Source organism: Geotrypetes seraphini, chromosome 19, assembly GCF_902459505.1.
Source record: "Geotrypetes seraphini chromosome 19, aGeoSer1.1, whole genome shotgun sequence".
NCBI classification, from domain to species: Eukaryota; Metazoa; Chordata; class Amphibia; order Gymnophiona; family Dermophiidae; genus Geotrypetes; species Geotrypetes seraphini.
Window position 1 is genome coordinate 27,067,008 of NC_047102.1, and position 21,362 is coordinate 27,088,369.

General features: G+C 41.8%; 1 protein-coding gene across 6 annotated transcripts in view; it reads left to right on the forward strand.

Annotated features, from left to right (window-relative positions):
• PLEKHA7 (pleckstrin homology domain containing A7) overlaps nucleotides 1-21,362 on the forward strand; it is a 437,534-nt gene that overhangs the window by 363,837 nt on the left and 52,335 nt on the right. For all 6 annotated transcript variants that reach the window (XM_033928326.1, XM_033928327.1, XM_033928328.1 and 3 more), the window contains 4 exons: nucleotides 2,362-2,550; nucleotides 4,395-4,509; nucleotides 9,120-9,211; nucleotides 11,267-11,470. In XM_033928326.1, the coding sequence (XP_033784217.1) occupies nucleotides 2,362-2,550; nucleotides 4,395-4,509; nucleotides 9,120-9,211; nucleotides 11,267-11,470 (600 nt within the window). The remainder of the gene's footprint in view (nucleotides 1-2,361; nucleotides 2,551-4,394; nucleotides 4,510-9,119; nucleotides 9,212-11,266; nucleotides 11,471-21,362) is intronic.

Below are 21,362 nucleotides of genomic sequence, written 5' to 3' on the forward strand. Positions count from 1 at the left end.
GGGCTCCTTTTACGAAGGTGTACTAGCATTTTTAGCATGCCCTAGCTGAAAAACTACCGCCTGCTCAAGAGGAGGCGGTAGCGGCTAGCGCGCGGGGCATTATACTTTTAACATATACCACTAAAATGAATAACCAACCTGATTTCATTAACAGTCTTTTAATCCCGTATGTAACAACTAAATCCCTACGTTCCACTTCTCAAAATCTTTTAGTTATACCATCATTAAAATCAATAAATACTTTACGTACCAACAACTTTGCTGTCACTTTGGAATTTACTGCCTACATATCTCCGCAACGAATTAGATATAAAACAATTTAAAATAGAACTAAAAACATTTCTATTCCGAGACGCCTTTTGTTAAATCGCCACTTTTCTTTCTTTTCCTTTTTTTTTTCAATTTTTTACCTAACCTATTGTTTTAGCCTTTATGACTTATCTATCCTATACTTATTGTAGTTCCTCCCCATCTGCCCTATTGTCGCAGTATGTTTTGAGTAAGTCATTGGTCTTCCCTGTTTTAATATGTTTAATTTGTTTTTATGTAATTTTATTATGTTAACCGCTTAGAAGTTGGATTAAGCGGTCAAATAAATTTTTTATAAACTTGAAACTTGATTTTATCATGCACTATTCCGCGCTTTAAGGCCCTAACGCGCCTTCGTAAAAGGAGCCCTTGGTGGAGCCACCGTTTCTGGGGGATATAACCAGGTTTAAAAGAGTGTCATTGCAAATACAAACACACACTGTGACACCCTGTGCATGTAGGTACTGAAAAAGACACATATAAGCACTGCATTCCAGAAAGCGAGAGTTAAGAAGTCAAAGCCTCCAAAGTTCTATTTTTACATTGTTGGGTGATTTTGAAGACCAAAGGTTCCGCACAATTGTTTTCTGTTAAGCTAAGCTGAAACAAGAGGTTTGCTGACACATGTGCCTTATACATACGTGCATAGCTTGTGGGGGTGGTGGGATGGAGAGCATGGATGGAGCTAGAATTTATCCAGAGACCGTCAATATTCAGTCCACTCTCCAGATAACTAGCTGGATCACATCCATCAGAAAACAGCTGTCCTAACTTTAACTGGATAGCTACTGGATAACGTCTCGAAACTTTCACTGTTGCAGGCGGCATCAGCTGAATATTGGGCTGTTCACGTCCCACAATACTTATATATGTGAAGGATTAGCCTGTGTAAATGCTTCATAGCCGTTCCAAAATTACCTGCATGGTGCTGCAGGGGTGTGGGAGGTAGAGGAGAGCCTGACATTTGGCTCAGCCATGTTATAAGTGTTCTCTAAAAATATATATTTTTTTAGTGCAAAAACATTGAAGTCTTGTATTTTTAGGCCTGCCATATAGGAATTCTTAGTGTGGTGCATATATGCCAGGGATCTCAAAGTCCCTCTTTGAGGGCCGCAATCCAGTCGGGTTTTCAGGATTTCCCCAATGAATATGCATGAGATCTATGTGCATGCACTACTTTCAATGCATATTCATTGGGGAAATCCTGAAAACCCGACTGGATTGCGGCCCTCAAGGAGGGACTTTGAGACCCCTGATATATGCCGATATTTATACTATGACCTTTTCTGATGTTTATTTGCAATGATGCAGATGAACTGGACACTTTACAGCAGGGGTGTCCAACCTTTTTGCTTCCCTGGGCTGCATTGGCTGAAAAAAATGATTCTGGGGCCGCACAAAAACGCAAATGCTGCAGCAAGACAGAGGAGGACACTGGCAAGACAGTAAACACCAGGGGGCAGCAGAGGAAAACACTGCATCGCCCTCGACCAGGGCCACACAAAATATTTCACGGGGCCGCATGCGGCCCTTGGGTCATAGGTTGGACACCCCTGCTTTACAAGTTTATTAACGACATTTTTTTAAAAATCATAAAAATAAGCCATTGAAGGCAATAGTAGTTGGAAATGTTTGCATTTTCAGCTACTATTGTTTTCATGGATTTATTTTTATGATTTTTTTTTTTTACTGTCATTAATAAACCTGTAAGTGTCCAGTTCATCTACTCCACTTTGCCGGTTTTTATTTTCTGGTATTTGGTTTTGGTTTTTCCTTTGAATAGTATTGAGGTATTTCATTTGTTGTGTATTTGCAGTGATGTAACACGGCTACTTGATTCCCCTTGTATGTTTGATTGTTACTTAGCTCTTTGTGGCTGAGCTACAGGTCTGGACTAGCTTATGTTAACCTGTGCACTAGGTTATTTAAAGCGTGGCAATTCCATGAGGCATGCATGAAGCCCCCTCAGGCTATACATTTTTCAAAATAAAATATGTACCTTCCAATACAAGTTGGGAAAATGTCTCCTAGATACTTGTTATGTTTTGACAGGAAGACGAAGCACCACCCAGACCGCCTCTCCCTCAGATGTATAGCCCTGATGACCAACCGCCCGCTGTCCCTCCTCTTCCAAAAGAGGCCACTGTTATCAGGCACACCTCTGTTCGAGGGTTAAAACGTCAGTCGGATGAGAGGAAGAGAGACCGAGAACTGGGACAGTACGTGAATGGGGATTATAAGGTAAGGAATCGTTAGCCTTCAACAACAAGGAACATGATTATATGATATTACATAAGAAGTTGCCTCCGCTGGGTCAGACCAGAGGTCCATCGCGCCCAGCATTCCGCACCCGTGGCGGCCCATCAGGTCCATGACCTGTCAGTGGTCCCTGGGTTCATCCTATAACCTATCACTACTTCTATCTGTACCCCTCAATCCCCTTCTCCTTCAGGAATTTATCTAAACCCACTTTGAATCCCTGTATTGTGTTCTGTTCAATTACAGCTTCCGGGAGTGCGTTCCATGTGTCCACCACTCTCTGGGTGAAGAAGAACTTCCTGGCATTGGTTCTAAACTTGTCCCCCTTCAATTTCTCCAAGTGCTCCCTTGTACTTGTTGTTCCCTACAGTCTGAAGAATCTATCCCTATCTACCTTATCTATGCCCTTCAGGATCACAGATTTTTGGGGGGTTTTCCCATTTTTGTCTGTTCTAATACTCTACTTGATAATCTTCAAACTTCTAAAGCTTCTCTCCATTTGTTCAAAACTGTGTTGATTTCTGTGGCAGATTTATTTCCATCACCATCTCCCTGTATCCACCACCTCTTCTATTAAAAAAAAAAAAAAAAGGTTACTCCCAAGTCACCCTTATATCATGATTCTTTTCTACTGAAGCAGTCTCGCAAACTTTCCGTCCGGCGGCACGCTAAATAGAGTGCCCCGGCCAGAAGGCACCTGGAAGGGACGGATCCGAGATGTTCAGGGAGAGGAGAGATGCCAGCCAGGGGAGAGAGTCATCTGCGCCGGCTGATTTCCTACAGGACGTGCCTCTCACCGCGAGAGGCACGTCCTGTAGGCAGGCAGCCGGCGTGGACGACACTCCTCCTCGCCAGTGTGATAAGAACATAAGAATTGCCACTGCTGGGTTAGACCAGTGGTCCATCGTGCCCAACAGCTGCTCACGCAGCTCAAAGACCAGCGCTCTAACTGAGACTAGCCCTAACAGCGTACGCTCTTGTTCACCAGGAACTTGTCCAACTTTGTCTTGAATCCCTGGAGGGTGTTTTCCCCTATGACAGACTCCGGAAGAGCGTTCCAGCTTTCTACCACTCTCTGGGTGAAGAAGAACTTCCTTATGTTCGTACGGAATCTATCCCCTTTCAATTTTAGAGAGTGCCCTCTTGTTCTCTCTACCTTGGAGAGGGTGAAAAACCTGTCCTTATCTACTAAGTCTATCCCCTTCAGTACCTTGAATGTTTCGATCATGTCCACTCTCAATCTCCTCTGTTTGAGGGAGAAGAGGCCGCACACCAGAAATATCAGGAGGCACACAGTTTGTGATACACTGTACTGAAGCATACTTATCTCTTGTGTAATGTACTAATACTTGTAGATAACTTTTATGTCCTCTTATGAAGCTCAAGATGGTTTGCAATCATGCAAAAACGCATATGAATCAAATAGTGAAAGAAAATAAAATAGTGGGATTAAGATAAAATCATCACAATGTAATTAATTAAGATAATAGCATGCATTTTTGAAACAACTGTTTTCAATAACTTATAAAAACATAATGTGATTCAAGCCTACATTTCTCCAGAAGAGAGTCAAAGAGGCATTTGACTGTTTTGTATATCTCCCGCCTCTCTTTCATCAAAGGGTTTATGTGTTTAGACCCTTGAGTCTTGCCTCAGAAAGTCTCCCAAACCACCTTCAGTTCCTTGTGCCCTTTATTCAGTATTGATTTACAAGACGTGGGACTCATTGACTCGCTGCTAAAGGACAGTAAGAGACACCGAGCAAAAAATGCAAAATAGACCCTTGTGCATGGTTTAATGTTTGACACGAAGATTTGCACTTGCAGGTAGAACTTCGCAGCTATATGAGCGAACCTGAGCTGGCAAACATGGCAGATGACCTGAACCAGACGGCCGTTTTTGAAGGGCCTGAGAATGGGTACCAGACATTACCTGGCAGAGGTAAGTCGCCAGGATACTGGTATCGGTGGCGTAGTAAAGGTGAGCGGCACCCGGGGGGGGGGGGGGCGGGCACCCCTCCCCCACCACGCATGCCCCTCTTCCCTTTCCCTGTGCCTTTCTAACTTTTCTAGCATGAGCAGCATGCCCACGTTGGCTCGCCCTTTGACATCACTTCCTAGTCACGGGTCCTGGAAGTGACGTCGGAAAGAGCGCTGACGCGGGCCGCAACTTTGTACCGGGGAAGTAAAAAAGGTACGGAGGAAGGCAAGGGGCAGGCGTGCACGGCAAGGAGGGGAGCGGAGGGGGAGTGGCACATCCTGGGTGGACCACCCCACTCCCTTTACTACGCCACTGACTGGTATAGTCTTGCAGAGTTTGCTAACAGAGCTCCTATAAAAATTTCCAAAACAGACCTGTTTTATAAAGGGGGGAGATACTCATCTGAAACAATGTAATTTACGGAAAATTGCTTTAAACAATGAATCTATGTGAGCTTTTAAGGATAAAGTTTTATTCAGATAAACACTTGGAGGGGCATAATCAAAAGATACATCTAAATCCGTTTTGGGCCTAAGTCACTAGTCGCCCGAAGTCGGCAGTGTTTAAAGTCTATTCTCGAAAAATACGTCCAAAATCGTCTAATTATACGTCTAGTCGTTTGATCGTCTGGACCTCTAAGTCGTCTATTTTTATACCCCATTCTCGTCCAAAAAATTTTCCCAAGTCAAAAACACCTAGAACGAGACCTTTTGGACGTGGGAAGGGCCAGCAAAGTGATGGACTGGACACCCAGATGTGACAACACATTAATGGGGCACCTTAAAGGACACTGCTGTGAACTTCACAAAAAGGGTGCCATATAGACATCTCGCCACAACTCACTTATGGTCATGGTGAGCCCCACAAAACACCCCCAAAACCTACTAGACCTACTAGACCCTTATGGGTGCTGGTGGCACCTGTATGACGGTACAATAGTTTTTTGGGGGGTGCACATGTTTCACCATGAATGCAGTGGTTAGAGTGGCTTACGGGTCTGGGTCCTCCTCTCTATGATTCACTAGCCCACCCCCAGACTACTTAAGCCACCTCTGTGTAGCTCTGCTAGGCTTTCCTATACCAGGTGCTGATGTTCTGGAGGCAAGTATATACATTTTTATACTGATTTGTATGGTGTTGTGAGGGGGGAGGGGGTCAGTGATCACTGAGGGAGTGTGTGGGGATCTGTACTTTGTGTCTGCAATGGTTATCTGGTCACTTTGAATATCTTCTGGGCACTTAGATGTATTTTTACATCGCCTAAGTCACAATGTACAAGTTCCATCTAGGCAGCCTCATTAAACTTTCGGTTATACTTGCAGTATGACTAAGTCTAGATTGGCCCACGTCCCGCCCAAATCCCGCCCTCACCACTCCTCCTAAAACGCCCCTTTCAGCTCTGGGTATACAGCAGCACTGAAAAGGCCTAAGCTGTTTTTAGATACGTCTAAAACCTGTTTCGATTATCGACACTTGGATGACTTGTCTGTTTGATCGTCCAAGTGCCGATTTAGGCGGGATTTTAGACGTATTTCTATTTTGATTATGAGCCCCTTGCTCTCTCTTTGCATATTATATATGTTGTCTCCTACCCACTACCATGTACTTTTATAAAGCCTCGGACATTTATGATTGTGCAGCTGAGGACAGAGCTTGCAGGAATGGGGCAGGGACAGGAAAAGAACTCACCGGGATGGGAAAATGAGTTCCCGCGGGGACAGAGATAAATTTGCCCCTGTGTCATTCTCTAGTGCCAGCGATATTCAAAATGGTATTCAGCTAACTACCTTGATATTTATTTAAGTATTTATATACCACTTATAGTCTAAGTCAGTGGTTTTCAACCATTTTACACCTATGGACCGGCAGAAATAAAATAATTATTCTGTGGACTGGCATCAGTCCGTGGACCAGTGGTTGAAGAACACTGGGCTAAGTTGTGGGCCAGACCCCGCCCATCTCTACCCAATCTCTACCCCAGACCCCGCCCCCATAATAGTACTAATTGCACCTTGCGCGTCCCGTGCCTCATCTGGAAGCCTTCCCTCTGACGTTGCAAAGTCAGGAGAAGGCTTCTGGTTCAGGCGCAGGATGCCCGTAGGAGCCACTGCCCGTGGCTTTGTGCACTGAATCAGTTAGGAAGAGGGAGCTGGCTCGAAGATAACACGCATCGATCCCACCGTTGACCGGCGGTTGAAGAACACTGTTTTGGGCCTGATGCACATGTTGGCCCTGTGGACCGGCACTGGTCCATGGACCGGTGGTTGAAGAACACTGGTCTAAGTGGCATGTCCTAACTTTGTCCGGTAGTTACCTGGTTAGCATCCCAGATATCTAATCTAATCTAACCTAATTCTTAGTCTTATATACTCAATCATCTCCTAAAAATAGGAGCTCGATTCGGTTTACATAATTAGATCACAAAGAATGATCCATTAACATTCATTGGCGCTATCACCATTAACCAAATAACTCCTGGCTACACCTTAGCTTCACCCCAGCACTACCCATTGGCATTATCCAGATAATGTTGCCCCCTATGTTTCTGTCGGGCAGTTGAAGATGTGCGGTGAAAGTCTATTCTGTAATGGCTTCTGGGCACTCAGACTCATTATAGAATAGATGAATTATGCCACTGAGTCGGCCACTGACTCATGGCAACATCCACAGCGAGGAAGCCACTGTGTGATATTTCACAGCAGAGTACAGGAGTGGCTTGCCATTGCCTTCTCCCACTCTGTCGCTGCTGCCCAACAATAGGGCCCCGCAGCCTACAGCACCTGGTATTCCCAGGCTGTTTCCCATCCAGGTACTAGCCAGGCCCAACCCTGCTTAGCTTCCGATAGTAAGAGCGGGCCTACTCAGGGCGGCCAGGCCGTAGACATGCATTATAGAATACTCGGGTGTATTCTGCAAGTTATGTAGCAAACTGAGAGTCCCACCATGCTACGGCATCTGTATGGCCTCTTCTCCCCTGCATGTACATGCTCTGTAAGTTAAGTGCATTCTTACCAAATGGCACTTGGGCACCCTGCTGGTGCTTTCACAAATAAGTGTACACTAAACATTTGTAAGCATTAGTATTCTAGATGATTGCATGTGCAAAGGGCATATAACTGCATAGGCCTAAATTATGGAATTATAGTGGCACACCATGGGGGAGGGGGGTTTCAGGTAGAGAATGACATGGTGACAAAATTCATCACCGTTCCCGTCCCCGCGGATAACCGCGGGAAACCATCTTCATGTCATTCTTTAAGGAGAGAGGGAAGAATCAGAGTATAATTGGGCACAACCACTGACCCGCAAGCTTTGCTTTGAAGAATGCTGGTGTAGAAGGACAGAGGTTGAAACAGACACTACAGAATGACAGTCTCTGGTATCCAGAGCAGATATTGTGATGTCATAATGCCTCATTCCACCAGTGCCTAAGAGCCAATCACATCAGTGATGTCACAATGGCTTCATTATCCTATACTTGGCTCACATAAGAATCAGAGTATGAATGGCCACAACCACTGACCCGCAAGCTTTGCTTTGAAGAATGTTGGTGTAGAAGGACCGAGGTTAAAATAGACACTAGAAAATGACATGGGATTATTTCCCGCGGTTATCCGCGGGGACGGGAACGCTGATGAATTTTGTCACCGTGTCATTCTCTAGTTTCAGGTTGATTCCTGCTTGACGCTATCCCCTACAGGCCATGGTTTTGAAGTAATCTTAGAATTGCTAAACAGTTAATTTCCCCTAGTCTCAGCCAGAGAGTGCTGTAGTGCTTTTAAAATAATAATAGGCCTTATAGTTTCCTTAACTAATGACTGTTGAAGAACAGCTTGATCGAGGTAGTGTGTTAGAGATACTAGTTTCTACCTTACAATGGTAGCCCTGAGAGTGCTCTGAGGGATAATCCCAGCTATGTTTTTGAATAACTTTATCTCAGAGTTTGGTTTGTTTAGTCCTTTTATTCAGGCTCACCTTCTAGGATTATATGAATCGGTTCAACTACTGTGGATAGTCTCTTATCTTATTTTAGGCCTTGTTAAGGCAATATTTGGAAATGGAGCTAATTTGGATTTGCTTGGACAAAGGAGGTGATGGACTGTGCCTTTTTGGATTCTTATGAATTTATTTTTTGAACATTTTTATAATTGTTTTCACATTGAACTTGTAGAGTATGTTGCCTATATCCATGAAACAAACTGCTACCTTAACGCATTTTAAAATGTATGTTTTAAACAATAGATGGCCCGCAGTCTTTGAAGGCCAGAACCCAGTTGGGTTTTCAAGAGTTCCACAATGAATATGCATGAGATCTATTTGCATACAATGGAAGGAGTATATGGAAATCAGTCTCATATATATTCATTGTAGAAATCTTGAAAACCTGACTGGGTTGTGACCTTCGCGAGCCATGGTTGCCCATCCCTGGAATATGAGAAATGTAACAGTGTGAAGACTTTTAAACGATGTTGTACAAAGAGTTATATACTGTTTTGTGGATATAAAAATAAAAATTGTAACTATTTTTTCCTTTTAATTTCAAGCATTCGATTGTTTTTCTCATTACAAAGGTTTGTCTGGATCAACTTCCAGGTTACACCAGTCATCGACAGTTTCTTCGTATGTTACACTTCGCAGGGGGTTAGCTGTTGATGGCTCCAAGGTATGTTAACTTGAATTAACTTTGTCACTAGGAGCTGAGGTTCTCCTTGGTGTAGTGAACATTCTCAAAAGGTGAAAGATTTTTGTTGCATTTAGGAATAGACAGCCTGTTTCCTTCGGTCATTGCCAACTGATCTACCTGTATTAGCAACTCTGTTGAAAGTCCGTGTCAATCTGTCCATTGTAACTTCCTGGGTGACTAACCCAACCTCTATAATGTAATCTGACCTTGAACTGAATAGTTCAAGGTGGAATAGATAGGGTTACCAGACATCCGGATTTACCCGGGCATTTGGACGGCTTTTCAAAACCCGGCATTTTGTCCGGATTTTGGAAAGCTGGTAAGATCGGGGCCGTGCGCGCAGATGCATTCCAGACCCGGCCCAACGAGACGAGGTTTGCGTGGGGCTGGGGTTGGGAGGCGGGATGGGGACAGGGGTGGAATGGAGCGGGCCCGAGGGCAGAATGGGGCGGGGCCATGTGTCAATAAAATCTGGTAACCCTAGGAATAGAAAACCTGATTAACATAACATAGCATAATGTAATAATCTGCCTCCTGCTACTACTGAGGCAGGCAGTGTAGTAATGTGTTCTAATGGTAATGCAAATTACTGTGTATTCACAAGCTTGGCTCAACTTTTGTGCAGCCTCTGAACTAATGATTTACCAGAATATATCAAATAACTCACTAAAACAAAATAACAGTTGGCGGCATGGTCTATTGGTTAGAATAATGAACTTAGAATGTTCAGGAACGTTGACTTCCGTTTTACATGTTGTGAACTCACAAAGTCACTTTGTCTGTTGCTCTCAGGAACCCACTTAGATTGTAAACACTTTAGAGGTGATTTTATAATAGGGTGCCTGGTTTAAGAGGGCAAGTGGGTGCTTCCGTAGGCATTATAAAATCACATAAGTGTCTATGGCCTTTATTTTAAAAGCTCGTTTTGTGATTTGGATGTCTGAAAACTTAAGAGCTCAAAAAAAAAAAAAAAAAGTAGGGGAGGGTCGCATTGGGGTGGGCAGACTAGATGGGCCGTGGCCCTTATCTGCCGTCTATTTCTACGTTTCTATGTTTCTAGATGTCCATATTGAATGCGTGTGCAAATCCACATTTTATAATGTCGGGATATGGACGACTAAATCTGCAGGGCATTCTTATGATAAGGGGGCATGATCTGGGTGTGCTTGAGACAAACTAAGGAATGGCCAAGATATGGACGCCCAACTCTGATTTGAGAAGGGAAGGGATGCCTATGTCCAAAAAGAGGGATTTTGGTATTTAGATTTGATACTTGGCATATCCAGGTTACAGAACGATGCTGTGACTGAACAGCTCTCCACTGGAAGGATTAAGGGAAGTCACCCCCTTAATTGCTTCCTCCTCCCTCCCCCAAATGTGAATCTGGCAAGCAATGTTGGGGTGTATGACAGCTTCATGAACTATGGATGTTCATGGTACTAAAAGTTTTTAAAATTATTTTCTTATATGTCACCTGCAAGCCAAAGGATATTGAAATGGTGTGTGCACAGATGCCGTAAACATTTTTCTGTCCATGAAGGGCTTGGAATTTAAAAAAACACCCCCCCCCCTCCAAACAGCTTTAGTAGGATTTGAACATGGGTTTCCTGGTTCGCAGTGCACTGCTTCTAACCATTAGTGTACTCTTGTGCTGCCACAGTGACAACCATGTCCCTTGTTTTGCCCATCCATAATTTGGATGTACCGACCTGGATGTTTTTTTTCTAAAACACAGTTCTATGGGTCTTCATAAATTAGCATAAGTGGGGTAAATCATGTCTTGAATGTGGGCGTGGATAGTCACCCAAACTCTGCCTCTGAACATGCCTACATCATCATGCCAAAGTTCAGGTTTGCACGCTGGTCAGTATTTTATGAAAATAATTTTGTGGTATCTGTATATATATTTTAAATACATTACTGTAAGAACACACTTGACTATACAAAATATGTATCATCATTATTTGATGACAAAAAGGTTTTCTAGTTTTCATGAATTATATTGGAAGTTTGTTTGCGTTCTTCCCTCTTAAGGAGGATAGACCCAAAAGTGCCTTGGAGCGCCTCTACTCTGGAGACCACCAAAGAAGCAAGATGAGTGCAGAGGAGCAGCTGAAACGCATGAAACGACACCAGAAGGCATTAGTCCGAGAACGCAAGAGGACTCTCAGCCAGGGGGACAGACAGCCTGCTCCGTCTCGGTCTTTCATTCGGCCCATCTCTGCAGACATAGGCTCAGTATGTTAGGGATACCTGGAAAGGATATGTGAAAAAGCACAATATAATTTGCATAGAAAAGCACTTTAACATCATTGTTCATGGCACATATAGGTTAACCGTGGTGTTACAAATCAGAGTTTCCCAAGTCAGTCCTGTAGTGCCCCCTTGTCAGTAGAAGAAAGGAGGTATTGATGGCCCTGTATAAGACTTTGGTGAGACCTCATTTAGAATATTGTGTACAATTCTGGAGGCCACACCTTCAAAAAGATATAGAAAGGATGGAGTCTTTCCATAGGAAGGCTACTAAAATGGTGTCTAGTCTTCATCATAAGGCATATGGGGACAGACTTAAAGATCTCAATCTGTATACTTTGAAGGAAAGGCGGGAGAGGGGAGATATGATAGAGACGTTTAAATACCTATGTGATGTAAATGCGCATGAGTGGAGTCTCTTTTATTTGAATGGAAGCTCTAGAATGAGAGGGCATAGGATGAAGTTAAGAGGTGATAGGCTCTGGAGTAATCTAAGGAAATACTTTTTTACAGAAAGGGTGGTAGCTGTGTGGAACAGTCTCCCGGAAGAGGTGGTAGAGACAGCGACTGTATCTGAATTCAAGAAAGCCTGGGATAGGCACGTGGGATCTCAGAGAGAAAGTGATAAAGGTTACTACAGATGGGCAGACTGGATGGGCCTTTTGTCCTTTATCTTCCATCATATTTCTATGAAGTTGATTTGCATGCACTGCCTTCATTCTATGCAAATCTCTTTCATGCATATTCATTGTGGATATCCTGAAACCCTAATTGGCAAGGGGGTAGTCTAGGACCGACTTGGGAAACACCGTTCTAAAGCATTGATACAGGTTCTAAGAGTTGAAGTAATAAATCTTTTGCTAACTTTTTAAGGGTGAATAGTCACAGAGAGATACGTAATTCTGATATAACAGGCCTCTTAACTTTTGTGGCAAGTATATGCATAAGTTACACCAGTTTTCAAAAGGGAAAGAATGTATATTCTCGTACTTTTCCTTTGACAGTCACACCTGCCCAAATCACCTGGCTTACCTTACATACATATGTATATATTTTATGAAATGGGTGTGTGTAAGCGCTGACTTCTCTCCACGCTCATTCTCAGGAATGCCTCCCCTCAGTTAAGCGTACACAAACGTGTTCGGAATGAAAAAGGTCCCAAAGAACAACGAGGCAGCTGACTCACAAAATCCAATAGGGAAGAAAACAACAGGAAGGCGATGAGGAGAATAGACCTTCTTTATTCACTATGCTTGTTCCAGGTTTAAAAAACCGATGCCCGATATGGCTGTGTTTCACCTAGGGCTGCTTCAAGTTCAAGTTCAATTTATTTGAAATACCACAAATATAAAACCAGGATTAAAATCTAAGCGGTTTACAGTATCATAAAATAAAAAGTGAAGGGAACAAACAAAATAATAAACAAATACAAGCCCTACAAATGTCTCCAAAACATGGGGGGGGGGGGGATAATGGGTTAGTTACAATTAAAGTCTGGGGTATAGGGAAAAGGATAAAAACATATAAAATTAAGGATAAAATATAATCTCGCTGTTTTTGTCTGTTCCATTGGACTATGAACAAAATGCCTGAGAAAAATATGCCTTTAATTGAGCCTGAAGTTTCAAAAAGGAATTTTCCGGTACGAAGATAATGTGGTAAGGAGTTCCAAAGTGTGGGAGCCATAAGTGAAAGAGAAGAATTCCTGTGAACATCAAGGAATAATTGTCTGAATGAAGGAACAATTAGCAACTGTTGATGTGAAGTTCAAAGAGTTTTTCTGAGGAGAATAATGAACTAAAAAATTTAATAAAAAGAGAAGGGAGACCGCTTGATAATATCTGATCAGAAAGGACATTGTATTTAAAAGGAATATAATAATAATAATAATAATTTTATTTCTTATATACCGCTATACCATAAGTTCAAAGCGGGTTACAATGAGAATAATGCAGTGATTACAGCAAGAGACATATGTTTACAACAAAATACATATGTTTGGAATGGGATACATAAGATACATATGTATGAAACAGGATACATCTGATTAGGGCAGCTTGCAAGCAGATACATGCAATGAGAATACAGGATGTTTGCAACATGAAGCAAAATGTTTTGGGTCAGGTTATAGTGCGAAATGGGTTTAGAACATGGTACAAGAGATCAAAGCTGTTTACAGGAAGATATTTACAATGTGAATAAGAGGGGAAACAGCAATATACGAAGGGGAAGGGTATTGGTAGAGAGAGGGCTTTTGGGGAGGAAAAATTGGCAGAGGGGGATAACTCAGGTAACGTTAAAGAGATGGGTCTTCAGTGATTTTCTGAAGTCAGTGTATGATGTGGCCTCGAGTATTGGTTTTGCTAGCCATGTGTTCAGTTTAGCTGCCTGGAATGATAGCATTCTGTCTAGGTACTTCTTGTAGTGACATGATTTCATGGTATGAAACAGGCAGAATATGCTCAGGTTTCCAAGTTTATTATTTCTTTGATATACCGTCTATCAAAATTTATCTAGACGGTTTACAGTCAATAAAAATATATATATATATAAAAAAAATTCCACTACATGATAATTAAATGTAGAGGAGGGGGGGGGGGGAGGTTACGTATATTACTTAAGACCTGGAGGAAGGGGAGGAAGGTACAAAAGGTGGTAAAAAATACATCGAGATTAAAAAAATATATAAAGGTTGGAGAGGTTTGGATAGAACATTAGGAGTTAATTTGCCTCTAAAGAGGCGTTTGGATGTGAAAACCTGAAATGAATATTATTCCAGAGAAAGGATAGGGCTCCTGGATTAGGTGTTAAGCATCCTTGAATAAAAAAGTTTTGAGTTTTGTCCTGAATAATGTGAGGGAAGACTCTTGTTTTCTATGCAGGGGAAGAGTGTTCCAGAGTGAGGGTGCTATGACTGAGAAGATGGACTTTCTGGTGGTGTCGTAGAAAATTTCTCGGATGGAAGGGACAACAAGCAAATCTTGATAGTTTGAGCGTAGTGTACGGGGTTGAAGCGTAGGGGATTGGGAGAGGTGTATCATCATCGAATTTTGAATGATGATAGAGTAATCTTACTGCAGTGTTTTGAACTAGTTGTAACCGACGTGTCTGGTATTTTGGAAGACCAATGAAGATAGCGTTACAGTCATCAAGCTTAGATAGTACCAAGGAATGTATAAGAATACGAAGAGAACCTAATTGGAAAACTGTTCTAAGATAATAAGAGCAGTTGACCAAGGATGGATTTTAGAACTAATTGGTATGTTGTATGCCCCTGAAGCAGCCGTAGGCAAAACGTGACCATGATGGGCATCTCTTTTTAACAAAGAGCAAGAGAAGTGAATAAAGGAAAGTTTTATTCTTCTCATCGGCTTTCTGTTTTCTTCCAAACATGTTCCTTATATGCACACTTTAGCCATATCATCTGGGCAGTTTTGGAAAAAGCCATTTCTTTGCATCATCTCTCTTTTGTGTATGAAAATGGCCTCTACAGTACTTTGTAGGTGCTGCAGGTAAGTTGGTTAGAGAACTCTTCCCTCCCCCTTTACTAACATGTAGCGCGGGTTTTAGCGCCAGCAGCGGCGGTAACGGCTTCGACGCTCATAGAATTCCTATGAGCGTCGGAGCCGTTACCGCCGCTGCTGGCGCCAAAACCCGTGCTACGCGTTGGTAAAGGAGGGAGTCTGTAATTAAGGCAGAAGGGAACAGTTTCAGCCAGTGGGTCCCAAACCTGTCCTGGGGGACCCCCAGCCAGTCAGGTTTTCAAGATAGCCCTAATGAATATGCATGAGAGAGATTTGCATACCTGTCACTTCCATTATATGCAAATCTCTCTCATGCATATTCATTAGGGATATCTTGAAAACCTGATTGGCTGGGGGTCCCCCAGGACAGGTTTGGGAACCACTGGTTTTCAGCCAATCATAACTGTATAACTTCAGTCATGCTTGGAGGACATTAACACATTTTCTAGGTTAAGGACCTACAGTAAGGAGGAATGAACCTTCTGCTGGCTGTTATTTAATAGCTTGGAAGGGATGTATTAACGGTTAGCTGAACAGGCACAGTACTATGTACAGTATTATCTTGTATTAAAGTGAAATCATTTTTACTGCTTTAGAGGCATCTTTTAGAGCAGGGGTGTCCAATGTCGGTCCTCGAGGGCCGCAGTCCAGTCGGATTTTCAGGATTTCCCCAATGAATATACATGAGGTCTATTTGCATGCACTGCTTTCATTGTATGCTAATAGATCTCATGCATATTCATTGGGGAAATCCTGAAAACCCGACTGGATTGCGGCCCTCGAGGACCGACATTGGACACCCCTGTTTTAGAGCCTGTTAATCACCTTTGCTCTCTATATAAAGCAGCTCATCTAAAGATTCATTGTATATACCAGTTCTGCTCTAAGCTGAATTTCAAGTAATCAAACAGGGTTCAAAGTATACTTGAAAGGCAGGAGGGTGGTTTTTTTTTTACAGCTTAATAAATATTGCACAATTTATAAATGTGTAATGAGCCCTCTCCTGTTAAGGACTGTCACCCAGCCACTCCTTTGGCATCATGCCAAGGATACAGAATGGCACAGCCCCTGAAATGCTACCCCTGTAGTTTTTCTTGTTCCATCAGAGCAGTGTCTCGCAAACTTTGTGAGCCGGTGGCTCGAGGGCATCCGGAAGTCTGTGGATGTCGCGATCTGCGCATGTGCGGCGGACCTCCAAACAGGTCTCCGAGACTCCAGTGAGGGGGGGGAGGGGTTGCTGAAAAAGAAGAGGTTCAGAAAGGAGGAGAGAAGCTAGAACAGGGCTGGGCAACTCCGATCCTCGAGGGTCGGGTTTTCAGGATTTCCACCAATGAGTATTCATGAGATCTATTTGCATGCGCTGCTTTCCATGCATATTCATTGGGGAAATCCTGAAAACCCGACTGGATTCCGGCCCTCGAGGACCGGAGTTGCCCACCCCTATGCTATAGAGAAGGAGAGGCGCAGGCTGACTGCCTACAGTAGAGATCTCAAAGTCCCTCCTTGAGGGCCGCAATCCAGTCGGGTTTTCAGGATTTCCCCAATGAATATGCATTGAAAGCAGAGCATGCACATAGATCTCATGCATAGTCATTGGGGAAATCCTGAAAAACCGACTGGATTGCGGCCCTCAAGGAAGGACTTTGAGACCCCTGGCCTACAGGGTATGCCTCTTGCCGCGAGAGGCAGTCAGCCAGTGCTGGTGTCTGGCGGCACACGGTTTGCAAAACACTGCAATAGAGCTTTAGAACTGCTGTCCCTTCTCCAGCTAATTCATTGCACAAACTCTCCAGCTTCTAGACGTGTATCACCCGTCATGCCTAATACTTCCCTTCTTTGTTTGCAGAAGCTTCTGATTTGTTTAAAACAATTGCTAACCAGGCTACTTGATTTTATTTATTTTTACCAGGCTTTATTGCAGTTTAGAAGCAACTCATTACTAGCATATTTGAATTCCTTTTAATACCACGCGCTTCCTCATGTCCATTTTTGAGAATCCCCTGTTAACACTCATTTGCTAACTCCATCAGCCGCGGTTCTCTTCTTGATAACCAAGTTTCCAAGTCTGTGAAAATCTTACTATGCCGCACCAGTGGTGAACCTTCTGGGCAGCTTCCAAAAGCCGATGATAAAATAAAACAGAAAACATGCAAGGTTAGGAGGGAGAACTACACATTTAAAGAATAGAGGTGAGGGGCCAAACACATTAGATATATTCTGTATTATACATAACTTCTCCAACATAGTCAACTACTGTCAGGTTTGATATGCATCAGAAAAGAGAAATGTTTTAAAATCAGCTTTGGCCTTCAATAATCGAAGCTGCCTGTGCTTGGACAAAGATACTGCCTGTTGTTTGGAAAGCTTAGAATCTGTTACCCCCATTTCCATATTTGATAATAAATGAAAACCTTTTTATTTGTAAGACTTGAATGTCTATTTGGCCAGTCAGGAATTGCTGCTCTGTTTACTTCATACAGTTTTTAATAGAGATCATTATTTTAGAAGCCTTATTCTTGTCTTACACTTAACAAATGATATCCATGTATAAATAGGAATTTTAGAAAAGGACTCGACTTACATGTGAGTGCCTAAAATATGTAGAAACAGCAAGGGGACACATTGAGGACTTGACCTGGGAGGGTCCAAATTCCAGTTTCAGAATGGCAAAACACATGTATGACCTAATGCGTCCACTTTGGGATTTACAGCTGCTTCCTGGCACATACAGGTTTCTAAAAAGTGCACATTTTGGCCAGTCTTCTACAGGAGGGATTATGAGAGGTATCTGCCTTAAATTCCCCCTCCCCCATTCCAAATTGAAAGTAAATAAAGATTGCAAGCTCTATGGTTATTTAGCTGTAATTCTGTAATAGCACACCACATATACTTCACAAGGGTATTTAGTCAATAGAGACTATCTCGAAGGGTAGGTAAACCTTAGCCACCCCTTCAATGCCCTTATGTGCGTTATGAATTTTACCACGATCCACTTGGAGCTCAAAACAATCTCATTGCTCCAAGCTTTACGTGTCAATTCGTCATCGGATCACTATGCTCCAAGTGGTGCCGCTGAGGATCGTGGTAAAATTCATAACGCACATAAGGGCATTGAAGGGGTGGCTAAGGTTTACCTACCCTTTGAGATAGTCTCTATTTAGCTGTAATTGACATAAATGTGTAAGTTGCAGAATTCCTTCTATTGATTTTTCCCAAATAGCTGTTCCCTTTGCATGTGCCAGCAAAGACACGTCAGCAGATTCTTTGGTAAAATACCACCAGAACTAATCCCGTCTCAGTTCTGAACTTGAAACAGTCCCTATAATTTATCTCTCTCTCATATGTTGAAGTTTTGCCAAAAGCAACATCTTCATCTGGCTAAGGCATCATAAGAAAGCAGAAAGAGTTTGATGGATCAACTGACTTTTGGTACTTACAGTATGTAAAAACTGTCTGACAGCCAAAATTTTGCAAACCTGGATATCGTGTGCCATGTATTTATTATCAGCACTGTGAACAGGGTAACATTTTATTGAACACAAGAGCTCTTGAGATGGGAAACAATTCTCTGTCGAATGAAGTATAGTTTTAAATATTGAACATTTGAATATGTTAGTCATTATTAAAAAAAAAAAAAAAAATGTACCCACATAAGCATTAAACCTAATAAAAACGTTGCTAAGAAAAATGGATTCCACGTTTTTCTTACTGCTGTAGAATGAGTAGTAGTTTTTTTTTTTGTTTGTTTTTTTAATATCTACTGCAATGAAGCCTGGTTTAAATAAGTATATTTGCATCTTAACCTTTGGAAAAGTATATTTTTTTTCTTCTTTCCAGGTTTCTTAAAGTACTTTTCTGTTTATACAGAAGTTTCTCAGATAAAAGCATTATCTAAATTCTACCTGTTTTAAACTTGGGACTCCTTTTACTAAGCCGCGTTAGGGCTTTAAGTGTGGAATAGCGTGCGCTAAAAACGCTAACGCGGCATAGTAAAAGGAGCCCTTAATTTTTGAGAGCTTGTGCATGAATGGGCTACGCAGTGTTGAAACCACATGTGCCTTCGGAAACCTGTGGTACCTTGAGATTTTCCAAGAATTTTTCGCAACAGAAATGCAATAGATCGGAAGGAGGTATATGGGTCTTGAATATAGACATTAACATCTAGTCTTCTCTGCTGAGCCATGATCAAAGGCATCTGTACAAGTACAACCATCTCCCCAATGTAGAGTAAAGAATAAAGGGTAGGGGTGCCATTTTATAATGGTTTTTTGTGCAAGAAGCCTGTTGTACATATGGAAAAGGGTTTTTATCATTTGTACAGCCAAATTCACATATACATAAGTGCATGTGTTCCTGGGGATAGCATGAGTGGAGCAGGGGTGAAATTGTAGTGTACACATGCATTTTTATTATCGAGTATTTTTTTTTATTGATTACAATATATTATCAAGTATAACTTGTACAGGAAGCAAATTTAACCAAAGCATATTATAATCATTAAACAATAAATCCATACTTAACAAAAGTTAAGTAAAATTACAAGAAGAATTATTATGGTGAAATTAGCTCAAGTCCTCTTTAGATCCAAGAATTATATTGGCAAGAAATAAGAAGAGATATAATCAAGACATCAAAGTAATACTGTTCTATACATCGGGAACGAAGCTACTATTTTCCTTTTAGAGCTCAAGATTGAATTTTATCCTTGTCCAGACGGGACATAGCCACAAAATTAGTCAATTGTTGAGGTTCAAAGAATACATATTTAGTTGAGTGATAGCGAACAATGCACTTACAGGGGTGTCTTAAGTAAAATGTAGCCCCTAGTGAGATGACCCCTGGTTTTAAAAGAAGAAAGTCACGCCTACGTTTTTGCGTTTCCCTTGAAACATCAGGGAACATTGAATTTTCCCATGCATTTTTATAAAACACACAGGTATATGGATACAGTACACATACGCACTCCCCCTCCTGAGAATTTATGGGGGCTGGTTCTGGATGCTCTTTTTTTTTCATCAAAACGTCATATAGGTACCTATGTTGTCCTTAAACACTCAAACATGATCACCATAAACGAACTCCCGATACATAATCATGTGTGTTTATATAATGGTCCATTACACTGTGGGGCTTATTTTAGAACTGCGTAAACTGGAATTTAAATGTTTATATTGTGTAAATATCTCAATCCTGATTTTACAAAGCCAGAATATGCTATGTTCAATCTTATATCTTGCTGAATCCTCATTAATTAGAGTTCTAGGCAGGTTACAGGAAGCATATTGTTACATAGAATTTTGTATAGAATTAAATAAGTTACAAAGAATTATACATGCTACATAAAGCTATCAAACTTGTTATCAAATTATGCAGTACATATGGTCTGAGGTAATACATAGTAGCTATTAACATTGTCTTTATTTTGGGTGACTTGTATTATTAATCTGAGTCTTTTTGGACTCCTGGTAGGGATTTCTTAAAAAGCCATGTCTTTAGATTTTTGCGAAGCTGTGTGTATACTGTTGGTTGTGCGAATTCTGATGGGAAGTGAGTTCCACACTTTTGCGATTCGGTAGCTGAATAATTTGCTGTGAGACGTCTGAAATATTTTATATCTTTCGGAGTTGGAAACGATAGGGTCAGGTTGTTAAAGTTCTGTTGATCCGCAGATCTACCTAATCGTTCAGTAAATCTGGGGAAGCTATTAGGGACGTCACGGTATAGCGTTTTAAATGCTATGCAGCATAGTTTGAATTCTATTCTGTTTTCTGGTGGTAAGCAGTGTTGTGACATGGTCAAATCTTGATTTGTAGTATATGAGTTTTGCTGCAATGTTTTGTATCAGTTGGAGGGGGTTTTTTTTCATTAACTTTATAGAGCTACCTGAGAGTAGAGCATCGCAGTAGTCTTCTTGTGGCAATATTGTTGACCACACTGGTATCCTGTAGTACTGTTAGAATTAGTCTTACTCTTCTTAGTTTTTGTAGTGTAAGAAAGGATTTTCAGACTAAGTTTTGAAAATCGTGTTAACTTACTCCTCTTTTACTAAGGCGCATTAGCTGATTTAACGCACTAAATGCGTTAATGGATGCGTTAGTATTTAGCGCACCTTAGTAAAAAGACTCCTTAACGAGCTATCTAAAGTGACTCTCGGTACTTTGGAGGTTTTCTCAGTGTTTAAGCTGGTTCCAGTTGTCAGAGAAACAGCATGTGGGATTAGGTGTGTGTGACGCCCAAACCATCATATTTTGGGTGTTTTCAGCATTTAGTTTGAGATGGCGTCTTCCCGCTCATTCTTACACTTTAGTTATCGTTCTGGACAATATTGTAGTCATGCTTCCTTGGTTCAGACT